The 22,289-nt window shown below is 28.7% G+C and overlaps 1 protein-coding gene across 16 annotated transcripts in view; it reads right to left on the bottom strand.

Moving 5' to 3' along the window:
* The window catches only part of LOC130672504 (regulating synaptic membrane exocytosis protein 2), an 85,470-nt gene that overhangs the window by 31,206 nt on the left and 31,975 nt on the right, over window positions 1–22,289 (bottom strand). For 10 of the 16 annotated variants that reach the window (XM_057477130.1, XM_057477127.1, XM_057477125.1 and 7 more), the window contains exons 6-13: window positions 18,673–18,886; window positions 15,620–15,806; window positions 10,784–10,973; window positions 7,894–8,166; window positions 7,656–7,679; window positions 5,652–5,916; window positions 2,458–2,706; window positions 982–1,170 (exon numbers count right to left, since the gene is read on the bottom strand). In XM_057477130.1, the coding sequence (XP_057333113.1) occupies window positions 982–1,170; window positions 2,458–2,706; window positions 5,652–5,916; window positions 7,656–7,679; window positions 7,894–8,166; window positions 10,784–10,973; window positions 15,620–15,806; window positions 18,673–18,886 (1,591 nt within the window). Of the gene's footprint in view, window positions 1–981; window positions 1,171–2,457; window positions 2,707–5,651; window positions 5,917–7,655; window positions 7,680–7,893; window positions 8,167–10,783; window positions 10,974–15,619; window positions 15,807–18,672; window positions 18,887–21,675; window positions 21,786–22,289 lie in introns of those variants that run through there. The other 6 variants (XM_057477132.1, XM_057477137.1, XM_057477124.1 and 3 more) reach the window with 5 other exon arrangements.

Consider the following 22,289-nt stretch of genomic DNA (forward strand, 5'->3'; position numbering starts at 1 on the left):
AAACACCCTCGCGCGTTTCTTCATTATTATAACCAAGCAAAGCATTTTAGCAGCATTGCCTGCAAGGAAACTTGGGTTATAATTGATTTACAATTAAATATAATCATAGATAACTTCATATTTTTATGATGAGGTTCAATGATTTCTTTATCTTCATTTTACGGAGGATAATTCGTAGCTCCGTTTTTTAGAAAAATTACAAAAAATCGAACTAATTGTTTGCTAAAGTGACGTAAGTTGTACTAAGGGTAGGTCAGTATACTCGAGTTAATTAGGTTATGTGCTTATATTTATTAGTTAACTTTAACACTAAGTCTGTTAAATTTACACAAATTTTGTGTCAAAGTAACAGATTTTGGGTTCAATTATTTAATATAAAATTTGTATTGAAGATCAACACAATCGCAATGTGTTGAATTAACACTAAAATTTGTGTAGACCGTTTGCCCCACACGATTTGTATTTAATTTAACACAAAATTTTTAACTGTGTTTATTTAAAAAAAAAAAAAAAGTAGAATATATTGAAATAAATTTATGAGGTATAGAAAAATGAATCTGATAAATAATAATTAAAAATTTTAATTAATTCATTGGATTAAATTTATATAATAATTTGTAGTAATTATTTGTATGGTAATGTAATAAAAAAAAAAAAGTAGACTGCGGTATTATTGCAGTGAAACTGAATTAAACATCGCAGGTATAATTTAAAAAAAAAGTTGTTGATAAATAAAAAAAAATAAAATTGTCGAATTAAAGCGAAAGTCATGCAATGTCATGTAAAATATAATAAAAAAATCAAATTTATTAGATCAATTAACACGCGATTTAAGCAACGATTATTTATTGGTGGGGATTTTTAAAGCACGTTTTAATAAGAAGGTCTATTTCTATTGTTGTAATTAATAAATTTATATATATGTGTCTACATATATATTTTAATTATTTTATTGTAATGGATTAATTAAAAATGACTTACCTAGATGAACTGCCGAGGCTGCTGATGCTGGCACCATCTGCGGTTCGTCTCTGATCTCGCGGTATGTCGCAATCAGTGATGTCATACTCCGACGTATCTGAATCACTCAGACGAGATGTCGTCGAGGGTGGACTGAGATGATAATCAACTGGAGTTATGGCTATGTCATCGTATGGTTCGTGATATTGTCTGTAATTTATTATAAATATTAATAACAATTTTGACGTACACCCAAATATACATACATACAAATATTAATATATATTTATATAGATTTTGGTATTCTGAATAGAGTAAATATTTCAATTAATAACCCAAAGTATTTTGGTAAATGATCTTTAACTTTTCTGTGATTTTAACAATAAATTTTTTTTATAATTAATTCAATAGGGCAGAGAACCCATAGGAGTCCATATAGGAATATATGGGTTCAGTTAAAAATCCATGGGTATCTGGATTCTCAAATGGGAAATCCACATAGGAAGCTGTGGGTACCTAGATTCTCATATAGAAACTCGACATAGGAAGTAAGGTTCTTTATCTATCGTCTATTGATACGCGTATATGAATAAAAGAACTGATTAATATTCTATTGGCAAAATATTTCTTTATATCAATTTGTTTGCATCAATAATGGACGCTTTTTGGGACGTCCATAGTTTTTGTGGCGCCACCAAATGATCGCGAATTCTAGTAGAACTCGACGAAATAAGACTTTTTTTCAAATCGCTGTAACTTTTTCAAAAATGAACTAATTTAGACGTTTTTTTTTCAAAATTTTCGTCTTCGAATGCACTTTCCAGAAAAAAATACAAAAAAAATTAAAGATATTAAAATCTATGAAATATTTGACTTTTTTTTAAAAATCGCATTCTTCTCGAAATCCATTTTTCTCAGAAACTAAGCGAGATATCGAAAAATTTTATTCTTTCAGAAAGTCTTATTTTGTCGAGTTCTATCATAATTCGCAGTCATTTAGCGGCGCTATGGAAACCGTAGAATCCCCCGCAAAATTCCCATATGGATTTCAACATGGTCCAGATTTCCAAGGGAAATTATCGTGAAAATCGACACGGGAATCCATACTAGTTTCCCATATGGATTTGACATGGTATCGATTCTCATAAAAACCCCTGTGTGAATTTTTATCGAGATCTAAGCTGGATTCCTATATGGATTTATTTAATGGGGCAGCCGATAATTTACAGTTACATAGAAAATTTCCATGTCATAATTATGTATAAACTGAGTAAAAAAAATTAATTTAATAATCGTTTAACAAAACTTATCTCAGTATTTAACACTTTTCAAATTTCGTAGAGTTAAATGTAAAGATGAGTGTGAATTCTCTTAATAAGTAAAAAATTTTGCCGAGTGTATGTTCAATAAAACTTAAAAAAAGTTTCACGTTTATTTACAAAGTATGGATTACTTTTTTTTCTGAACGAATATAAAAAAAATGTAAGAGTCACGTACCCAATAGGTCGACGTTCTTCGTGAGCAACCAAATTTTGCCACTGCCATTGTGACTTTTCGCTTAAATTCGATAGCTCTAACACAGCCTCGCCGAGAAAGTCGTTAGCCTCATGAATTGTAAAATCCCACACTGACACTTCTAACCATCTGCGTTTTAGTTCAGACTTTCTTATATTATAATCAAATGTTTCATTCCATCTGGGATCGTTTGTGTTTGCCAGAGTTTTCGTTCGTCTTTTTGACATTTCGCTGAAAACAATTAACAATTAAATAAAAACTCGAAACAGCAAATAAATTAGCGATGATTTTCGTCGAAAAAAAATTACTAAATCATCTCTATTACTTTTCTTCACATTAATGAATTTTTTTATTAAAAAATTTAAAGTTGTTAAGAAGATTTATTTCTTAAAAAGTTTGTTATTTAACAAACCGTGTGGGTTACTTAAAAACTTTGAACTTAAAAATTTTCTCATAAAGTTCTTGGTTGAAGTGTAAACTTAATGATGACTTTATTGAAAAATGTACCAAATAAAAAAGAGATTTTTTAGTTATATTTATTAAAATTAGAAATAAATTGTGATATAAAATTAACTTTTACATCATAAAAGTTATTATGAATTAATTGAAGTTGTTAAAGTTTTGTGACTGGCAGGTAAATCCGTTCGGGTTTATATTAAATGCACGATAGGTTTCGATATACTGACGGCGGCATATGTTAATCAATCTGTTTAATCATTCGACAACTCAAATATACTGTCAGCAAACATGAAAACTTTGGTAAAAGCTTATTAAAACTCTATTTTGTTGAATTAAAACCCATTTTAATCGAAGTAAAAATCCGATAACCTCTTTCTTTTTCGAAATATATTTTTTAATTTAAATTAATTACACTGTAAACAATCTCCGGGGTAAGTCCAACCGGTGTAAGTGTTAAAATCAGCGGTGTTAAATTTCAACGCTGAAAGTGGTGTGAAAATAACGCCGCCGCCGGTGTAAATATTCTGTACCGGTGTTAAAAAAAATTCCCCGGTGTTAAAATAACGCCGCCACCGGTGTAAATATTCTAGACCGGTGTTAAAATATTTTACTTTGTGAATATTTTTACTTACTCGATCACTATACTTGCACTGCAAAAAGAGCGGTGTTAAAAATGGACTTGTTTTAACTCCGCCTGGTGTTAAAATGAAATTACACCGGTGTAGGAGGAGTAATTCACCGGTGTTACAAATACCGGTGTTAAAGCGGGGTAACCGGTGTGAAAGCGGAGTAAAACCGGTGTAAAAGTTGAGTAATGCCGGTGTAAAAGCGGGGTAAATTGTGTCCGCTTGGAGTATTAACTTTAAAGATTCTAAAACACAAAAAATGTCAGTTCTTTATGAAAATTAATAAAAAATATAATTTATTAACAAGTATAGTGATCGAGTAAGTAAAAATATTCACAAAGTAAAATATTTGAACACCGGTAAAAAATATCTACACCGGCGGCGGCGTTATTTTAACACCGGTCTAGAATATTTACACCGGTGGCGGCGTTATTTTCACACCGCTTTCGAGGGTAAATTTAACACCGATAATTTTAACACCTACACCGCTTGGACTTACCCCGGTGATTTTTTACAGTGTGTTAATAAATGATATTTTTTATTAATTTTCATAAAGAACTGACATTTTTTGTGTTTTAGAATCTTTAAAGTTAATATAATAATACTCCAAGCGGACGCAGTTTACCCCGATTTAACACCAGTATTTTAACACCGCCGAATTACACCTCCTACGCTGGTATAATTTCATTTTAACACCGGGCGGAGTTAAAATGAGTTCATTTTTAACACCGCTCTTTTTACAATATATATTTTAACTCCATTTTATATCGAAATGAATATAAAAAAATAAAATTATGAAAATGAACCTTTCGAAAAAATGTTCCAATAAAATATTTTTAGTTTAAAATTTAAAAAATTTCAACTTAAATTTCCAATTCGTCCCAAATTTAAAAGTTTCTCTTACGGAAAATTTGAATTTTTTTTTTTCACACGTATAATTTAATATTTATATGAAAAATCTAATAATTTGGTAGCATAAAAATGAATTGGCAAATTTATTGAATAAATTGAAAAGTTTTATATCAACTTTCGATAAAAAAATTGTCTGATTAAATAAAATGAACCCCGAAAACTTGAAACCTATAATTTATATTAATATTTAACTAATTATCGCGAGCTAAATGCGATTTATTACATAATTTAACATCAGGTTTATGGCAGAAGGATTCGTAATAAAGTTTCGTAAAACACATAAATTTAATCGTGTGACGCCATTAGTAATATTCCATTGCGATGCATGTACCAACACAGCTACACTAAATAGTGACAATAAATTTTGGCACTGTGGCCAAAAATGGTCACACATATAAGACCCCGTATACTGATTATAATGTAAAGCTTCTTTCTTAAAATATATATACAGGGTGTCGAAAAGTACCGCGTAAATAAAAGGGTATTTAGAGAATGCGACACTAAACCCAAACGCCCTCTTGCGTTTTCTCAATCTGACCCACAAGAAATTAGTTATTAATTAAAGAAAACAATTTAACTTAAAAAAAAAACTAAAAATATGCACATGTAGACAATTCAAAAAACTACAGGTGCAATTTTCTGAAATTTTTTTTTTTATTAATTTACCGTTTTTAAAAACATCCAAAAATTATTAGACGTCAGCTGATTTCAGAATCATAAAATTTTCTCGCACCACGAAATCCTTTTTTTCTGCATAGCCAATCAAAAGAGCTTTTGGGGGTGCAGTGGTTACCCCCCTCTATTTCTTCTGCTAGAGGGCTCTTCTAATTGGTTACTTTGTTTAATTAATAACTAATTACCGGTGCCTCAGATTGAAAACCGCTAAAATATTTTTCGTCTCAGAATTACACCCTCTATCTACCCCTTAATTTATGTGCGATACATTTAGGACACCCCGTATATCCTTTTGAAACTTTAGAAATTTTAAACTCCTGCTCTCCACAGGAAATGATCAATGTAACTTTAAATGTCGTGTATGTGTGTTTACATAGCAATGGACGTGTGCCAAAGTAACCAAAAAAAAGTACATTCATACGATATAATATATTGGAATCAATAAAAAGATAAGAAATGTATAAAAATAAAGGTCAAGTGTGTAATAATTTAAATGTGACTTACTTTCTGTCAGGAAGAAGATAAACTTTGGCATAGGGATTACGTAGTTGGCCATTGCTTCTTGGTGTTAATTCAGTGGCACGAAAAACAGTAACACTCAGTCTATTACATGCTGGATTGAAATCTAATTTAACTTGTAACTTTCCACCGACATTTGCGTTTGTCGTTGGATAACGTGGATGTCTATTACGTCCTTGCCCATGTAAGTCTGGTGAACCAGGTGATGTTACTAGTACTGATGGTTTTTCTCTTCTTACATCATATAATTCTATAAATATATAGTTTCATTTTTTAGCGACTATAATTATTTTTTTGCAATAAATTAATTAAAATTTTTTTTAAATCGTTTTTAAGATTTTTGTAACAATTTTTATTATCAACGAGATTCAAATAAATTTTATAATAAATTAAGTAACTTTTTTTCTTGTAATGAGAATTAAAATAAAGTATTAAGTGTCTAGTTTGCTGCGCCAGCCAAAGGCTAGTGCGCACAACACTTGAGTATTTTACAATAATTCTTATTAAATACGGAAATTATTTTACAAAAATACAGAAGGACATTTTGTATGCTTACAGATTATACCATAAAATATTAAAATTTCTAAAATAAAAGTTACATTACTCTAATAAATTCACGGGTTAAAAATTATAGTAGATCCTCTGGTGGATCCGAATTACGGTAAATTGCGGTAATTTACGACAAAAATTCCGGAATGTACGGTAAAATACGGCGCCTTACGGTAATGTGCAGTAAAAATACGGCATTTTACGGCAAACTTCCGGTATTTTACTGCACAAGTGCGGCATTTTTACCATACACTTGCAGTAATGGAACGGTAATTTACCATAAAATTGTGGCAAGCTTGCGGTATTTTACCGTAAAGTGAAATATTGCGCAGTAAAAACTGTAAAAATAAAAAAGAATGCAATGCTTACGGTAAAAATGCCGCAAATTACCGTAATTCGGATCCACCAGGGCTGGGACACGGACTTTTTTGTTTAAAATTATCATCAGAAATTTTTTTATATTTTTCTATCAGAAATTTCAATTTAATTATTTTGAATTATAGTGATAAGAAAATTTTCTGCCGATTATTTTAATTAATAATTAATTTGTATTTAAATATGAGCCCTTTTTACTAATACTCCATTTTGTACTTAAATTTCTACCTTATCGGCAGGTTTAATTAACATTCCGTTAGAGGGCGTTAAAGTTGTCTGAAATCATTTATTAAAATACTAATTAACGTAAGTAAGATATTTTATGCCGCCTTCTGTAAGCATTTATTTGAATGCTCAAACATTCGTGGGTTATTTTTTGTAAAAAAAAAAAAAGAAGTCTTAAAAGTAACATTCAAATAAAAAAGTCGATCACATATTGTACCTGTGAATAGATTTAAAAAAGAACAAAGTGAACACTTGTTTCTTAACTCAAGTTTTTTAGCTTACGAGAAACGAATAAACACGGGAATCGATCGTTACGACGTAAGACAGTGAATTGAATGTATAAATAAAGTAAAAAAAAAGCGACTGTCTAAAGATTTAAGAGAAAACACACCCAAGGAAGACGTGGTAAGTGAAACTGTATTGAAAAAAAGGTGTAAGAGATACTTGCAATGGAAATGGAATAACACGTTTTAAAAAAAAATATTGAAGATAGTATTTCTTTAGGTGGTTGTTATTTATTTTTATATTTATTTTTTAAAGCAAGAGTTGTTGCTCCCATAAGACTAGATTAAAGATTGTGATTTAGCGAGGGTGCATTTGCGCTACTGTCTACACTACGAACATTCATTTTAATATTTATTAGTTTTTATTATCAATACTACCTATTCTTAAGTATTTCATTTATAAATATATCTCCTTAATATATGTATGTATATATTTTATATCGCAAACCACAAATAACAGTGGGAGGGGGAGGGTCGTAATTGCAAATGGAAAAACATTAAATTTATTTTTAGGGTGAAACGGAGAAACATTAAAATTTTTATATAAAACGCCTACCCCATAATATACATTTCTTAAGACCTGGAATACGAAAATTATGTAATCTGAGTTTTTGAAAAAAAAAAATTATTTTTTTAAATGGAAAAAAAATTTTTCAATGAATTTTGAAAAGTTGGTAAATTTATATAGATAAAGACGATTAGATGATTAAATATAGAAATGTAATAGCTCGAATTGTAAAATATATATATATGAATAAATGTATGTACTGGGGGATGGATAGATGGATATTTACCTCTGTGATGAGGCTGCTGTAAAATAGGCATGGTTTCGTGTGTCTGTCGCCACTGGGCTTGCGCAGTTATACGTCTTTGTGGTATCATCGACGTCGTTGTAGTTCCAGAAGGTAAATTACTACAGGTTATTGAATTATTTGTTGAGTCGGGATGATTTTTAGCAACAATTAGTTCCACTTGATTCTCATCTCGCGACTCAGCGATTATGTTGGCTACTTCTTGGGAATTTTTACCTTGGAGGCAATGTCCATTCCACTCGATAACTTCATCCCCTGTGAGGACATTAAGTTATTATTATTATCATTATTATTATTATTATTATTACTATTATTATTCATTTACTTGCGATGTCAAATTCAAAACGACTAATTAAATATAGTTGATAATAGTTGTCAAGGAACAAGTCTCAATGGTTAAATAGTATAATGATTTGATATAAATAATTTTTTGTGATTTATAAAAATTTTTAAAGTACAATTCGTATTGTCAGAGACTACTGTTCAGTTTGATAGCACATTACTTACGGGAATTAAATTTTTTTAAATTATACACGAAATAAATATTTAAATATATCAACGCCTGAATACTTGTACCCGAAGTAATATATTCTTAATTATTAACTCTAAATACGCGGCTCACTTCTTAAGCTCGTGTTTATAAAGTTAATTCAGCTGTTGCAGCAAAATATAATTTTTTAAAAATCATTTATAAAATATGCCGGCTGATAAGAAAATTTTTTTTATTAAATAAATCTATTTAAATATAATAAATAAAGGGTTTAATTTCTGGCACCGATAGTCTTGTAGTTTCCATCAGTTATTAAACACTCATTAGCTCATAATTGTCACTAGTATTTTAACGTCATTATACTGGATTGTTTTTTAATGTCCTAACCTCTGGACCTCAGTGATTGTTAATGATATTAAATAATAATTTATTGAGTTTCGGTACAATAAATAAATAATGTTAAACATCTAACTGATATTTATACTCAAATTTAATTTTAAAAATAATATAATTTCATTTCTATACATCGAAATAATCTGTCCGACCACCGGGACATCGTTTAATTATAGTGACAAGTGTTTTTTTACCGTTTAACCACTAGAACGTTACTATAATTTCCAATTTTATTAATTTATAAATGAGAAAATTCATATAAGCAATCACTCTTATACATTTTTAACAGCAGGAACCCTAATTTATATTAATTAAAAAATAAGTAAATTTAATTTTTCTGTTCACAATTAAACATTATGTAAATTAGAAACTTATAATTCTGCATGAGTCAGTAAACACGCATGTCTTATAGCAAGTCAAAGGTTCGAGTCCACCGTCTTTTTACTATGAAATTTCATTCAATTTCCCGTAAACTCTTATACAATAAATTTAGCCACTAATCCAAATTATATATTTCACATGTATTTTAAATCCCGGATTACGTTTTATTGAAATGATTTAAAAACTCATAGTCAGAAGATTTGTTTACTACGGCGAGATGACAATTAAAACAGTTAATTAAATAAATATTTTGCCTTCTTATCGCAGTATGATATTCGTTAGCAAGTGAAATGTCAACCAATTCCAATTATCAGCATCACCAGAATTAATTTGTTTTCTGGTTATCTCTATTAATTATTTTGGTTTATCATATTATTGCTTGGTATTAACAGTAATATCTGTGTACGTCAACAAATGAGAGCTGTTGGTGTCCAATTTATCTTATATCTTAATAAATCATCTAATTATTTAATTAACCTTTGATATTATTTACTAATATTCTATGTTATAAGAACTACTAAAACCCACTTCTTACAATTATGAACCATAAGTGCGTTAATTTTTTTGTTTTGCTGAGAAAATAATTTTATCATTTATTTCCGCAAGGAAAATTACAAAACTAAGAAATGAAATTATTATGCCAACATATTTTTAAATTTATGTGAATTATTTATTTCAGTCAGATTTTTTTTTTACTTTTGCTAGTTTTGTAAAAACTTATTATTTTTTGACTTAGCATTTATATACATTCATTTTTTTATTTTTGTACCCTATCAAAAAATTCCATATGGGAATCCAGCCTAGATTCCTATGGGTTCCTAGATGGCGTTCTCGGATAGATTCCCATACGGTTTCCTATACAAATCCAGCATAGATCCCGATATAGATTTTCACATCGGTTCCTATGGGAATCTATACTATGTCATCCATATGGGAATTCAGCCTCAATTCCTCTGCAGGTTAATACGGCGTTTTCGGATGGGTTCTCATCATATGGTTTCCTATAGGAATTTAGCATAGATCCCGATATAGATTCTCACATGGGTTCTTATGGGATTCGACACCTTGTGAAATCAATATGGGAATCTAGTATGGATTCTCATGTGGATTTCTACCTCGATTTCCCATAGGAATCAGCACTGTGTCAAAATGGGAATCCAGATGTCCACAGTTTCTTACGTGGATTTCCCATATAAGAATCCAGATACCCATGGATTCTTATATAAATCCACGCACTCCTGTATCAATTCCTATGGATTCTTACATAAATCCATACTTTCTTATATGGATTCTTATAGGTTCCCAAGCAAACCCACATGGATTTTTTGATAGGGTAAACATAAAAATTATTTAAAAAATGGCGGTAAAAAAGATTTTTTTCAATTTTTCTTTACTAAAATATCGAAATTCGCTTCAAAGAAACAAAATTTTAAGTAAAGTATTTGTATTTTTTAAAACTCCTATGCTGGTTTAAATATAAAAGTTTTATCTGATGAAATTTTTGTAATTTTTTTACACGAATCGACTTCTTAAAAAAAACAATAATAATAATAATAATAATAATAATAATAATAATAATGAATAATTAAAATATATAATTGAATTTACCTGGTCTTAATTGACCATCAACAGCTGCAGGTGTACCTTCTTTAACTTTTTCAATTAAAGCACCTATTCTACCGTCGTCCAATAATTGTCCGCCAGCAACTTTAAGGCCCAATATACTTCCTGGTCCAGCTGATTTACGTAGTATCATATGGACTATTATTTTTTGCCCATCACTGCTCGCTTGCGATTGCTAAGGACGCCCGTAAAAAATTTCATTAGCACAATATATATTTTTTGTTTATTATAAAAAAATAAAATTAATTTTTTTTTTAACATCAACCCACGTGCTTGCAATCGCGCTACATTTAAGTGACACAATAGTTCAATAAAATTACTTTATTTACACTATTTACACAGTAATTAAAATTATTTTATTAGCTGTATATGTGTATATCATTTCACTGAATATATTGTGGCGAATTTTATTGATAATAAAAAGGCTATAAGCATAAAAGCAGTTTAAACAACACACACAAGCGGTTAAGTTGTAGAATCACGAGTAGTAAATTTAAAAGAAGGTTGTAAATGATAAAGATTTGAAGAAAAAGAGTAAGAAATTTTAACATGCGACAATCAATGTTCAGAATTATTATTTTTTTTTTGTGTGTATTTACAAGTATTTGTTTACTTATTTATTTATTTTAAAATAAATGTGTAAATTTTAGAAAATTAACTTGTGTTTGATGATAAAAAATAAAATTTTCAGTTGTTTGATTAAATTTTCAAAAATTTTTCTCTGAAAGGTGGATCTACTTTAGGGATAGGGGCCGCTAAATTTAATTTTGTATAAATTATTTATTTATTTTTCTCTTTCTCACAGTAGCACCCAGACGTTCATTCTTTCCCTCACTCTCTCGGCTACGGAATAGAATTTTTTTAAAATTTTATTATAAATTAATCAATTTTTTTTTTGAAAAATAGGGAGAGTCAAATAATTTTTTCTAGACTCTGTCACCTAAAACTTTTTTGATTGATGTATCAAACGATGGTAATATTGAAGTCAAATTCGGAACAAATATTTCGATATGTTATTGAAAATAATTGCGTACTTTAGTAAAATGTAAAAAAAAGTTATTGGAATGTGAGGAAATGTAAAAAATAAAAAAGTATAGTTTTAGTTTTTTTTCTTTTTTTATAGAAATTTTATTACACTGCAGTGGTTTTTTGTTGGAACGCGTTTATTCTTAGCTCTCAAGTTTTAAAGAAAGTGTGTCTACGTGCAAATATATGTGTATGAGCAGTTTTCAAATCACTTTTTGGTTCTTGCCAAAAAGCTTAAAAAGTTTAACAGGGTCAGCAATAAAACTAACTTCAATAAAATGAAATAAGTAACAAGTATACTCTTCTCATGATACAATTTCTTTTTTTTAATATTGCGTATAATAATATTATATATAAAAATCTTATCAATTGCAGTAATTAAATAGTCTCGTTTCCTTTACACTGTAAAAATTTTTGGAGTGAACGCGGATTTATATAATACGGAATGAATGTGGAGCGGAAGACTATTTATTTATTTGATTCCATCCGAAAGGAAGTTCATTTGAAAATTAAAAGTCCGAATTTGAATGAATGCGGATTTAAATAAAATCCAGATCACTCTGAAATCACTCAGCTAAAAAAATAAACTCCCTATCTACTCCTAATACGGAGTAATTTTTTTTGAAACTCCGAAACTCTGAGTGACGAAGTGAATTTGGACTTTAAAAAAATTCGTAATCACTCCGAATTCACTCCCAATTTTTTACGGTGTATTATATACTAGTACAAAAAATCCTATAATAAACCATTAAACCCCAATAATTTTTTTTTATCATAAAAATACATAACTATTATTGTTATAAATTTATAACATAAATCATTCAATAATTTCCTAGCTTTTAGTTTTTTTTACCAGCTCTATTATTTATTTAATTATCATCAAGTTTCAAATCAATTTAAGAATAAAAAAGCTCAGTTCAGTTTAATTTTTTTATACGGCGTTTAATAAAAAAAAAGTAAATTTAATTAATATTTTGTAAAAAAAAAAAAAATAAAAAAATAAAATAGCGATCTAAGTAGCACTACTTCAATAATCTAATTGAATTACTAATGTAAATTAATAAATAATAACAATAAAACAAAATAATTTTTTATTTTATTTAAAAAGTTGCACCATTAAAATAAAAATTATTTCATGAATATATATATGTATGCATACACTGTTGACTACCCGTCATAAGCCTACTCGTAATAAGCTTCTTCTCTCAATCAGCAGTTATAGAGTCCAAAAAAACTCCCACTTAACCATTTTTTTGAAATTTGTACCAGACAACCTCTTATACAGCCGTGCTTAGGAAAAGGGCAGTAGCTTCACTTACTGCTTTTATATTCAACTAATGTTAAATTAACATTGGTAAAATAGAAAGACAATGAGTGAACTTACTGCCCTTTTTATAAAAACGGCAGTATTGGCCTCCGTTAAAATTGTCAAAAATGTAAACTAAGAATAGGAAAAACTAGACAAATTAATGAAGAAAATTTACTATCTATATTTCATGGAGATTTTAACACCACACGGATAGAAAATTATGGAAACGGTTCCTATAATTCTATAAAATTTTTTCCTAGACCAACCTAGGAATTACCACCATAAATTATGGGAGCAGTTCCTATAATTATAGAAATGTTTCCCGTAATTATAGGAACAGTTCCTATAATTATGGGAATGCTACCAATAACATTATAGGAATTGTTCCTATAAAATTATGGGAACGGTTCCCGTACCATCGTGAAAAAATTAATTTAAAGAAAAGTGTGGTAATCATTTCTACAATACACAGAAATATTATTAAATATAAAAACAAAAATTCAAACATTGAAAAAAAAATTCGTATTTGGCAAGAACATTAAAATTTTTAACAAATTAAGCTTCGAAGAAGTTTCATTTGAATCTCTCCATATCATGAGGGAAATTTCGACCCTATTTTGCAAAAAAAAATTTTTATGATATTATGGGAATGGTTTCCATAGCATTATCGGAATAGTTCCTATGATATTATAGGAATAGTTCCCATACCATTATGGAAACTATTCCTATAATGCATAGCAAAAGTTCCCATAATTTTTTTTCCGTGTAGGAAAATCAAAATATCGGTGTGTGAGGTTCGAGATCACATAAAATAAAAGAGTTTTATGTCGGGTAGTCGAGGACAAAATCAAACGCACGGTAGTTAAAACACAAATTCCAAGGGAAATTTCTCCCACATCTCCTAGACCAGGCTTATGATGGGTAATCGACTATATATATAGAATGATAAATTTATTTGTTAATTTCAAACGGCGTATGTTGATAAAAAAAATTAATCTGTAAAAAAAAAAAATTAAGTTTTGATATTGGATCATTTAAGTTTTTTTATATATTTAATATCACAGACCGTTAAAAAAGTTATAACTGAAACGTGATTCAGATACAAATAATTTCAACCTGTTGAAAAAATATAATTCTATATATATCATTTAATTATAAACTTTTTTATATATCAGACTGTCCTCCACGCGTTTCTTATTTTCACTCTTTATCGTCATATTAATAGAACTTTGAACTAACAAATATAATGATGTCTGATCACAACCGACTCATTCTACTTGTTTATCGATCATAAAAACTAATACGATATTATTAATGAAAATTGATAGTATTTATTCATGATTCATTTTTTGTTGGTGGTTTAAATACACGGCGAGAAATTTATGGTAACAATCACAATTTATTATGGGAATGGTTTCCATAATGCATAGTAACCGGTTTTTTTGAAATGTTGATTATAGAAACGGCACCCATATATTATAGTTATCATTACTATAATATTATAGTAATCGTTACCATAATATTATGTTAACCATTACTATAACATTATGGTAATGGTTACTATAATATTATGGTAATCGTTCCCATTATACTATGGTAAACGTTACTATAATATTATGATAATGGTTACCATATATCATAGTAATCGTTACCATATAATATGGTAACCATTACCATAACATTAAAGTAATCATTACCATAATATATGGTAACCATTACCATAATATATGATAAACATTACCATAATATATGATAACCATTACCATAATATTATAGGAACCATTACCATAACATTGTAGTAACCATTACCATATATATGGTAACCATTACCATAACATTATAGTAATCGTTACCATATATATGGTAACCATCACCATAACATTACAGTAATCGTTACCGTAATATATGGTAACCATTACCATAATATATGGTAACCATTACCATAATATATGGTAATCATCACCATAATATTATGGTAATCATTACCATAGTTATTTCACATGCAATATGGGAACTGTTACCCTAATGATGGGAATTGTTGCCATACTTATGGGAACTGTTCCCAGAAAGTATGGGCCTATATCCCACAATTCCAAGTAATCATTACCATAACGGTATGGCATGAACGTACTAGGAACGGTTACCATAAATTCCTCTCTCTGTATTAATCATAATAATAAAAATGATGCAACTTTATAATTATATTATTTTTTATTAATAAATAGCAACGAACTACTTCTTTAAATTTTAACTGAAATATTTAGTTGAATATTTGCTCACTAACATTCTCATACATATATCGCCTTACTAATGATAAAAGATCTTGTATTTTAATTCACCCTTTTGGCTCTAGAGAGCTCCCTACAGCCAAAGGGGCGTATGAAAATCTAATTCTTTTTGGAATTAGTAACCCGATATATCTATATATTTATACAAGAAAACTGCAGGTATAGAAAATATGTAACCGGCTTGCGAAGTAGCCGTACCTTGGGTAAGTCACCACGATTGCTGTCTTCACTGCTCGTGAAAGTACTCGAGGTGTCTATACCAGAGTCTTTGGTTGCACTGTCTTGGCTACCTTGTCGATCAGCCTCCCAAGACCAATCCTCTTCACCAGCCACATTGGTCCCACCATCAAACCGTACTGTCTTTTTCCCCCTTCTCTCAGTGAACCTAATGGATGTTTTTGTGATGACACAGTAAATTATTTTGTGTTTTCATTTTTTTTTTCACTTATAGCTTAATTTCCATGACACTTGACCATCGAGTAAAGAAAATTGTCTCAACAAAAATGTTCATTTTAACTGCCCATAATATTTTTTACTAAAATTTCCTTCGTATTATTTATCGAAAATAATTTCAAACGCACGCATCAATTATTGATTTAAAAATTTTTGATGGTCACATTAAATTTAATCAATTAATAAGAGAATGTTATTTAACAAATGTGTAATACTTTAAAGAAAATTAATTAACTATCTCATTAGTAGCATCAATGATATTTAATTATGCAGTAGAGGTATTATTCGAAGATTACATAATCATTAATTATCGATTATCATCAATAATTAATTGTTAGAAGTCATGATTATTACCCTTTCTGTCGTTAATATAAAATGTACTAATTAATAATTAATTAAAAAATATTATTACATTTTTGTGTCACGAAATTTTACCATTAGATATTTACTAAAATTATTTACTGTTATGAGTCCGTGGTTTAATTGAAACACAAAATTTTTTACTGTTTTCGATGGATGTATATCATATGCTGCTTAAAAATTCCATTTATTCTTATTCAGTCTCAAAATATATATGAAAATTGATGAGATAAAAGGCGGGCACGTCAGATGACTAGAAATATCATCAGAAATCAAGAGAAGTTTTAAGCAGAAATGATGATTGACAATGAAATCTCATGATTTATTTCGCTATCTAACGATCGATCTTTTTTATGCATAAGTAAATTTTCCATCCATACATAATTTTTTCCCTCTATTATTATTATTATGTTTATTAATTTTCTTGCATCTTAAATACCACTTGTGATATTTTTCTACATTGATTTTTCTCAGGACATCATTCTCTTTTTTCTTCACTAGTTTATTCAATTTTTTTATTTTTTTTGTCATTTACTCCGTTGAGGGCAGACAGAATTCTCTTTACCTCTACTTCTGTACAAGTCGATTCGATTCCACAACTCGAGTGTATGACCTCAAATTCCTCACTCCATCTACATTTATAGATTCCACAGTCCTCTCAATTTAACTCACTATTTTCGTTCTCTCATTCTCTCATTCTCAAAGTACTTCTACACAATTAAAAAAAAAAAATTGTTTTTGTCGTCGTAATGAGCTTGAAGCAAACTTTGAATCCATAAACGGTAATAATCTTTATTTTCTTTAACGTTTATTTTAAATTAATTTTGTCAAAGAGACACTCAGTTTATTTATGATACAGAAAATAAGTTTATATATTTCATTTAAATTAAATATTTAAAGATATTTATAAATGTATCGAGAATCTCATCGTCATTTAAATATTCATAATATTGAGTTGTCATTTAATTGATAACGTAAATAAATGATTGAAAGAAAGCAAAATGGGTCACTTGGAAAATATATACGCTGATAAATTTACAGTAATTATGACGATATTTTGTGATGTTGGTTTATTTAAAATTAATGGAATAAAATTTGATTTTTCAAAATTTAATGATGAGATTCACAGGTGGCTTAAAAGAGTATGGGTAATTTTTCATACGCACTTTTGGCTTTGGGAACCACAATTTTTTTTTTGCTAGCCGTACTTTTAATGTGTAAGTGAAGAAATAAATAAATAAAAATTTTGAAATTTTTGTATACGGTCTTAAGGTTCCGGAGAAAAGGACTAGGAACCATAAAGGAGTTAAAAATTTTTTTTTCCTGATAATTAATATATTTTTTATTTAAAAGTCGGGGAACCTGGGGCATGAAGACCCCCCTCAAAAATTAGGTAAAAATTTTTTTTTTTATTTTCCGTCAAGTTATGACCTCTATGATATTTTTATCATATTTTAGGCAAATATGTGATATGTGGAGCACAATGGACCACTCGAAAAAAAAATTGTAACGAAAAATTTTTTTTTCCTGGGGCACGACGGCCCCCTCCCCAAAAAAGCATAAAAAAAATTTTTTTTTCGATTTTTTGCAAAATTTCGACTAATTCTTCCGAAATAGACGAAAAATAAACGAATTTGATGGCTAAAAGGGGGCCGTCGTGCCCCAGGGTCCCTTTATCAATTAAAAAAAATTTGTACATCCTGATATTTCTTGGAAATGATGACAGGAACTGCAAGGGTGTGGTAAAAAATTCAAAATTAGTATTTTTTTATTTTCAAACTTTTAAATGAAAAGTACGTCGATTACAAAAAAAAAAATCATAAGCTGTTATGGTTCCCAGAATAGATGCTCGAAACCATAAGGGCGTAGAAAAAAATTCAAAATTTATATTTCAAATTAAAAATACATCGATAAGTATTAAAAAAAAATTTTTATCTTTTCAATGGTGCATTTAACTAGGATACGCCCTAATGGCATCTATAACAAAATGATACGAGCTTTGAATATTTCAAAAAATTTTATAACTACAAAACATCGTTATTTTCACTAGAATGTTCAATAAAACGGAAGCGAATCATCGTCAGAAAAATGAAACTAATAAAATAACGCTTTTAAATGAATGCATGGAAATGGAGTTTAAAAAACTTTTTCTATTCACATTGATCATTAAAAATTTTTTTCGATTTCACTACTCAAGGATCACTCGATAAATTTTTCTCTAGATTTCCATCATTATTTTCCCATTAGACCCATTTTGCCTAAAAATTTTGTCACTTTTAAATTATTATTTTGTAATAAAAAATTTAAAATAAAATTTGAGAATGATGTCCGTATCGATTTTCACACTCTTTCATTCTTATAAAAGTTTTCAGTATAAAATATAAATAATAAAAAAAAACGAATGGAAATAAAAATAATAAAACAAAAAAAAAACGCACCTCCGGCTGTCGGCGCGCCATTCATCGCTTCTCCGGAAACTCCGTCTTACAAGAGTGTTTTCTTCTTTTCGGGGTTCTCGCGGTGGATGATGACCATTATATTCAGTGGTAATTATGCCGGTTCCGGTGATATGATGTCCATTATGAGGGCCGTGTCTACGGGAGCCACCAGATATCGAAGCTGAACCTCCCACATGATGATAGTACCCCTTCCCTATAGTAGATCCAAAAATCTTTCCTTTCTTTTTTGTCTCTAATTTATTTTTTCATTTATTTTACTTTTAAATTATTAAATACCTAAGCCCTAAATATTTAATCACTAGTCCTGTTTATTGAAATATCCTATTTACAGGAGGCAGTTTTTATTTTTATGGGGATTAAAAATAATTGTTTATGTTAATTAATTAATATTAAATGTTAATTTGAGTTGCAAAAATTTTGGGTTAATGTTTATAATAAATTATTTATAAAACATACAAGGTGCTGTTATCTGTGCCGATGAAGTTTTACTGGAAGTGTGTTGAGCTGTGTATAAATTTATCATATATTTAAAAAAAAAGCACAAAATTATCATATAAGACAAAAATTTTCATCCTCGAATTCGTATAAATAAAATCTACAATAATTTTTTTTTAATTTATCAATTCCCATGAAAAACTCAATTAAACTTTTTTTTTTAACGAAACAAAAATTGCAGTCTCTAAAATTTGAATGTTAGAAGTTTGAAAAATTTTATTTTTGCGATAAAGTTTTCCGTGAGAATTAATTTAAAAAAAAATGAATGTTATGTATCGCATATATGTGTACGTGTGCCAAAAAAAATGTATGTGTGTCTTTGTATTATCAAATTTTTTGATTAAATCTTGTCTGTGAAATTTAAAATATTGTCGCATATAGTATTGATTTTTTTTTCACTAATCGATTAAAAGAAATATTCAAATATTATTTTGCTGAAAAATTTTTTAGTGATATAAAAATTAATTTGTAAATATGATGATTTAATAGAGTAATTTCGGAAAAAATCTAATCACTAAGAAAATTCTGACAAACAAGATTTCATTAGCTTTAGCTCGATTTACTTAAAAAGTTACGTCAGAGAATCAATAGTATATTGTGTGACAAGAGATGAAACAAGACGATTTCAGACTAGGGTGAGGTTGGCTGCCCGAGCCGCAGGTGAGGGCTGACATCACCCGCAGTCTGAAATCGTGTTTTATCCTGAGTCACTCACTATATTTTTCATGATTACCTGCATCGGAACTTCAAGATTCAGTGTCAGCAGTCAGTAAGAAACAAGTTAATTTCAAACCGATAATGCGGAGAACTGTTAGAGAATAAGAAATATGTATGATCTTGAAGTTAGCAGACAATTGAAAATTTTTGAATTTTTTTTAAACCAATTAAAGACACAAAAAAATTAAACTAAAAATATGCACATGTAGAAAATTTAAAAAACTACAGGTGCAATTTTCTGAAATGTTTTCATTTTTATAATTTATCATGTTTTGAAAAATCCAAAAACTATTAAACGTCTGCTAAATTCAGTATCATAAATATGTGATTTACAGTCACTTATTAAATAGTAAATAAGACACAAATATTGTTTTCACTCATTTTTTATTAATTTTATTTGGTTAATTAAAACTGTCTCTTAAAAAATGAAATGAGTAAACTCAAGTGACCAGTAAACAAATGAGAGTAATAAGGCTGCAAATGAACATTAAATATAACTGACACCGGGCAGAAACACGCATGTTTCTGCCCGCTGTATGAAGGTAATTTTTGAATTACGAATTCGCTAGCAGTTGTTTACAGCATCGGCTTGAAATTAACTTTTTTCGACGGGCTGTACACAGAAAAAAAAAAAATTCTCGACTGAAGGTAAATATTCTTGATTCAAAAGTATTTTTTTGGAGACCTAAATTTTCTCAGATAAAGTAGAAATTTTCTCCGACCAAGACGAATTTTTTTTAACCAAGACAAATTCTCTTGGCTCAAGAAAATCTTGTCTTGGTTCCCGAAAACGTTTGTCTTCAAAAATATTTTCTTGATTCAAGATAACTTTTTTTTCTGTGTAGAGTCACTGAAACTTCAAGTTTCGATGCTGGAATCATGAAAATTTATTTTATAATTTTCGTGCTGTCGGTAAATTTGGTCGTTCGTTCGTTCGCATGTACGCAAACACAATAGAACTTCAAATACTCAACCAATCATCTTAATACCTTCAGCATTAGCCTCAAATCATCTATGAACAGAAACCCATAAGAAATCGATACTCAGATCGTTGCCGTTCAATATTATTATCAATAAATTTAAAAAAAAGTTCGGCAAGTAAACTCAGTTTCTTGGCATCTTAGTCTTACTCTGTCAAGAATAAGCGACACCGCACGTCAGCTAGAGTAATTAAAATTTTTTTCAGTACTAATCCCTATTTCGACGGTCAATAAAATATAAATTTCCTCTTTAGTTATTATTTAAAAAATATCATCTGTCTAATTAAAATAAAAATCACAAAATTAATTACTGCAATTTATCATATGTTCAATTATCGTTGTGTTATATTTAGTCTTGTGTGTTATCAGTTTTTTAAAAGTATCACATAGTTAAATTATTAGTAATAAAAATTTGTCTAGACAAAGATAATAAAATATTTTAAAATAATAATATAAAAAATGTGTTTAAGTTTCGATGTTTGTTTTTTTCTATTGAATTCAAAAATTTCAAAAAAAGTATGCGTTCAAAAAATATTAATGAGCACATAGGACACACATGCACTCGCACACACAGACGTACACATAATATTCAAATAATGTATGTATAGATCATTGATTTAAATATATATATATATATATATAAAAAAAAAAAAAAATTAATTAAGAGAGGCATTATTTTAAGTTCAGCGAGCGATAGTAAACGATTACGACGATATAGACATATAAATAATGAATATATATGTATATTTGTGACATTTATAAAGTAATCATTTATTCATATAAATGGTACCGCGAGAAATTTCTTCATCTTGTCGTCCAGCATCGCTTGCCGGTAATTTCTGTCACCAGCTTTATTCCTTGGGCTCCTCGGACTCGCCACTATTGGCGCTCGTTTTTCACCTAAAATTCCATTTTACTTAAACTAAGTAATAAAACTAATTTTTTTTATTTTTTATAATTCCTTAGTAATAAAGACAATCAACGTTTTATTTTAAAATTCAAATAAATATTGAATAAATAACTTTTTATTATTCTCATAATCTTTTATACGAAATTTTTATTAAAAGTCATTGGATTACTAAACTACCAGAACTGCGACTACGATAAGAGCCAATAAAAATGACAAATTGAAAGTACGATCATGGCACACGAAAATTTTTTTATGCATCGCGTGTTGACTTGCTTTTTTTTTATTCTCTTTCGTTCGCTATTTTAATTTTTCTTTTTTTTTTCAAGTATATATATGTAGATATATTTATTAATCGACGAATATTTAAATAGCCCAGATGATCCCACGTAAAACAGCTGGAAATAATTGACAAAAAAATATTGTTTTACGTTTTTAATGAACTTGGTACTCTAAATATCGATATTTCGACAAAAAATATATGTAACATCATAAAT

The sequence above is a fragment of the Microplitis mediator genome, chromosome 7 (assembly GCF_029852145.1).
Source record: "Microplitis mediator isolate UGA2020A chromosome 7, iyMicMedi2.1, whole genome shotgun sequence".
Lineage (NCBI taxonomy): Eukaryota > Metazoa > Arthropoda > Insecta > Hymenoptera > Braconidae > Microplitis > Microplitis mediator.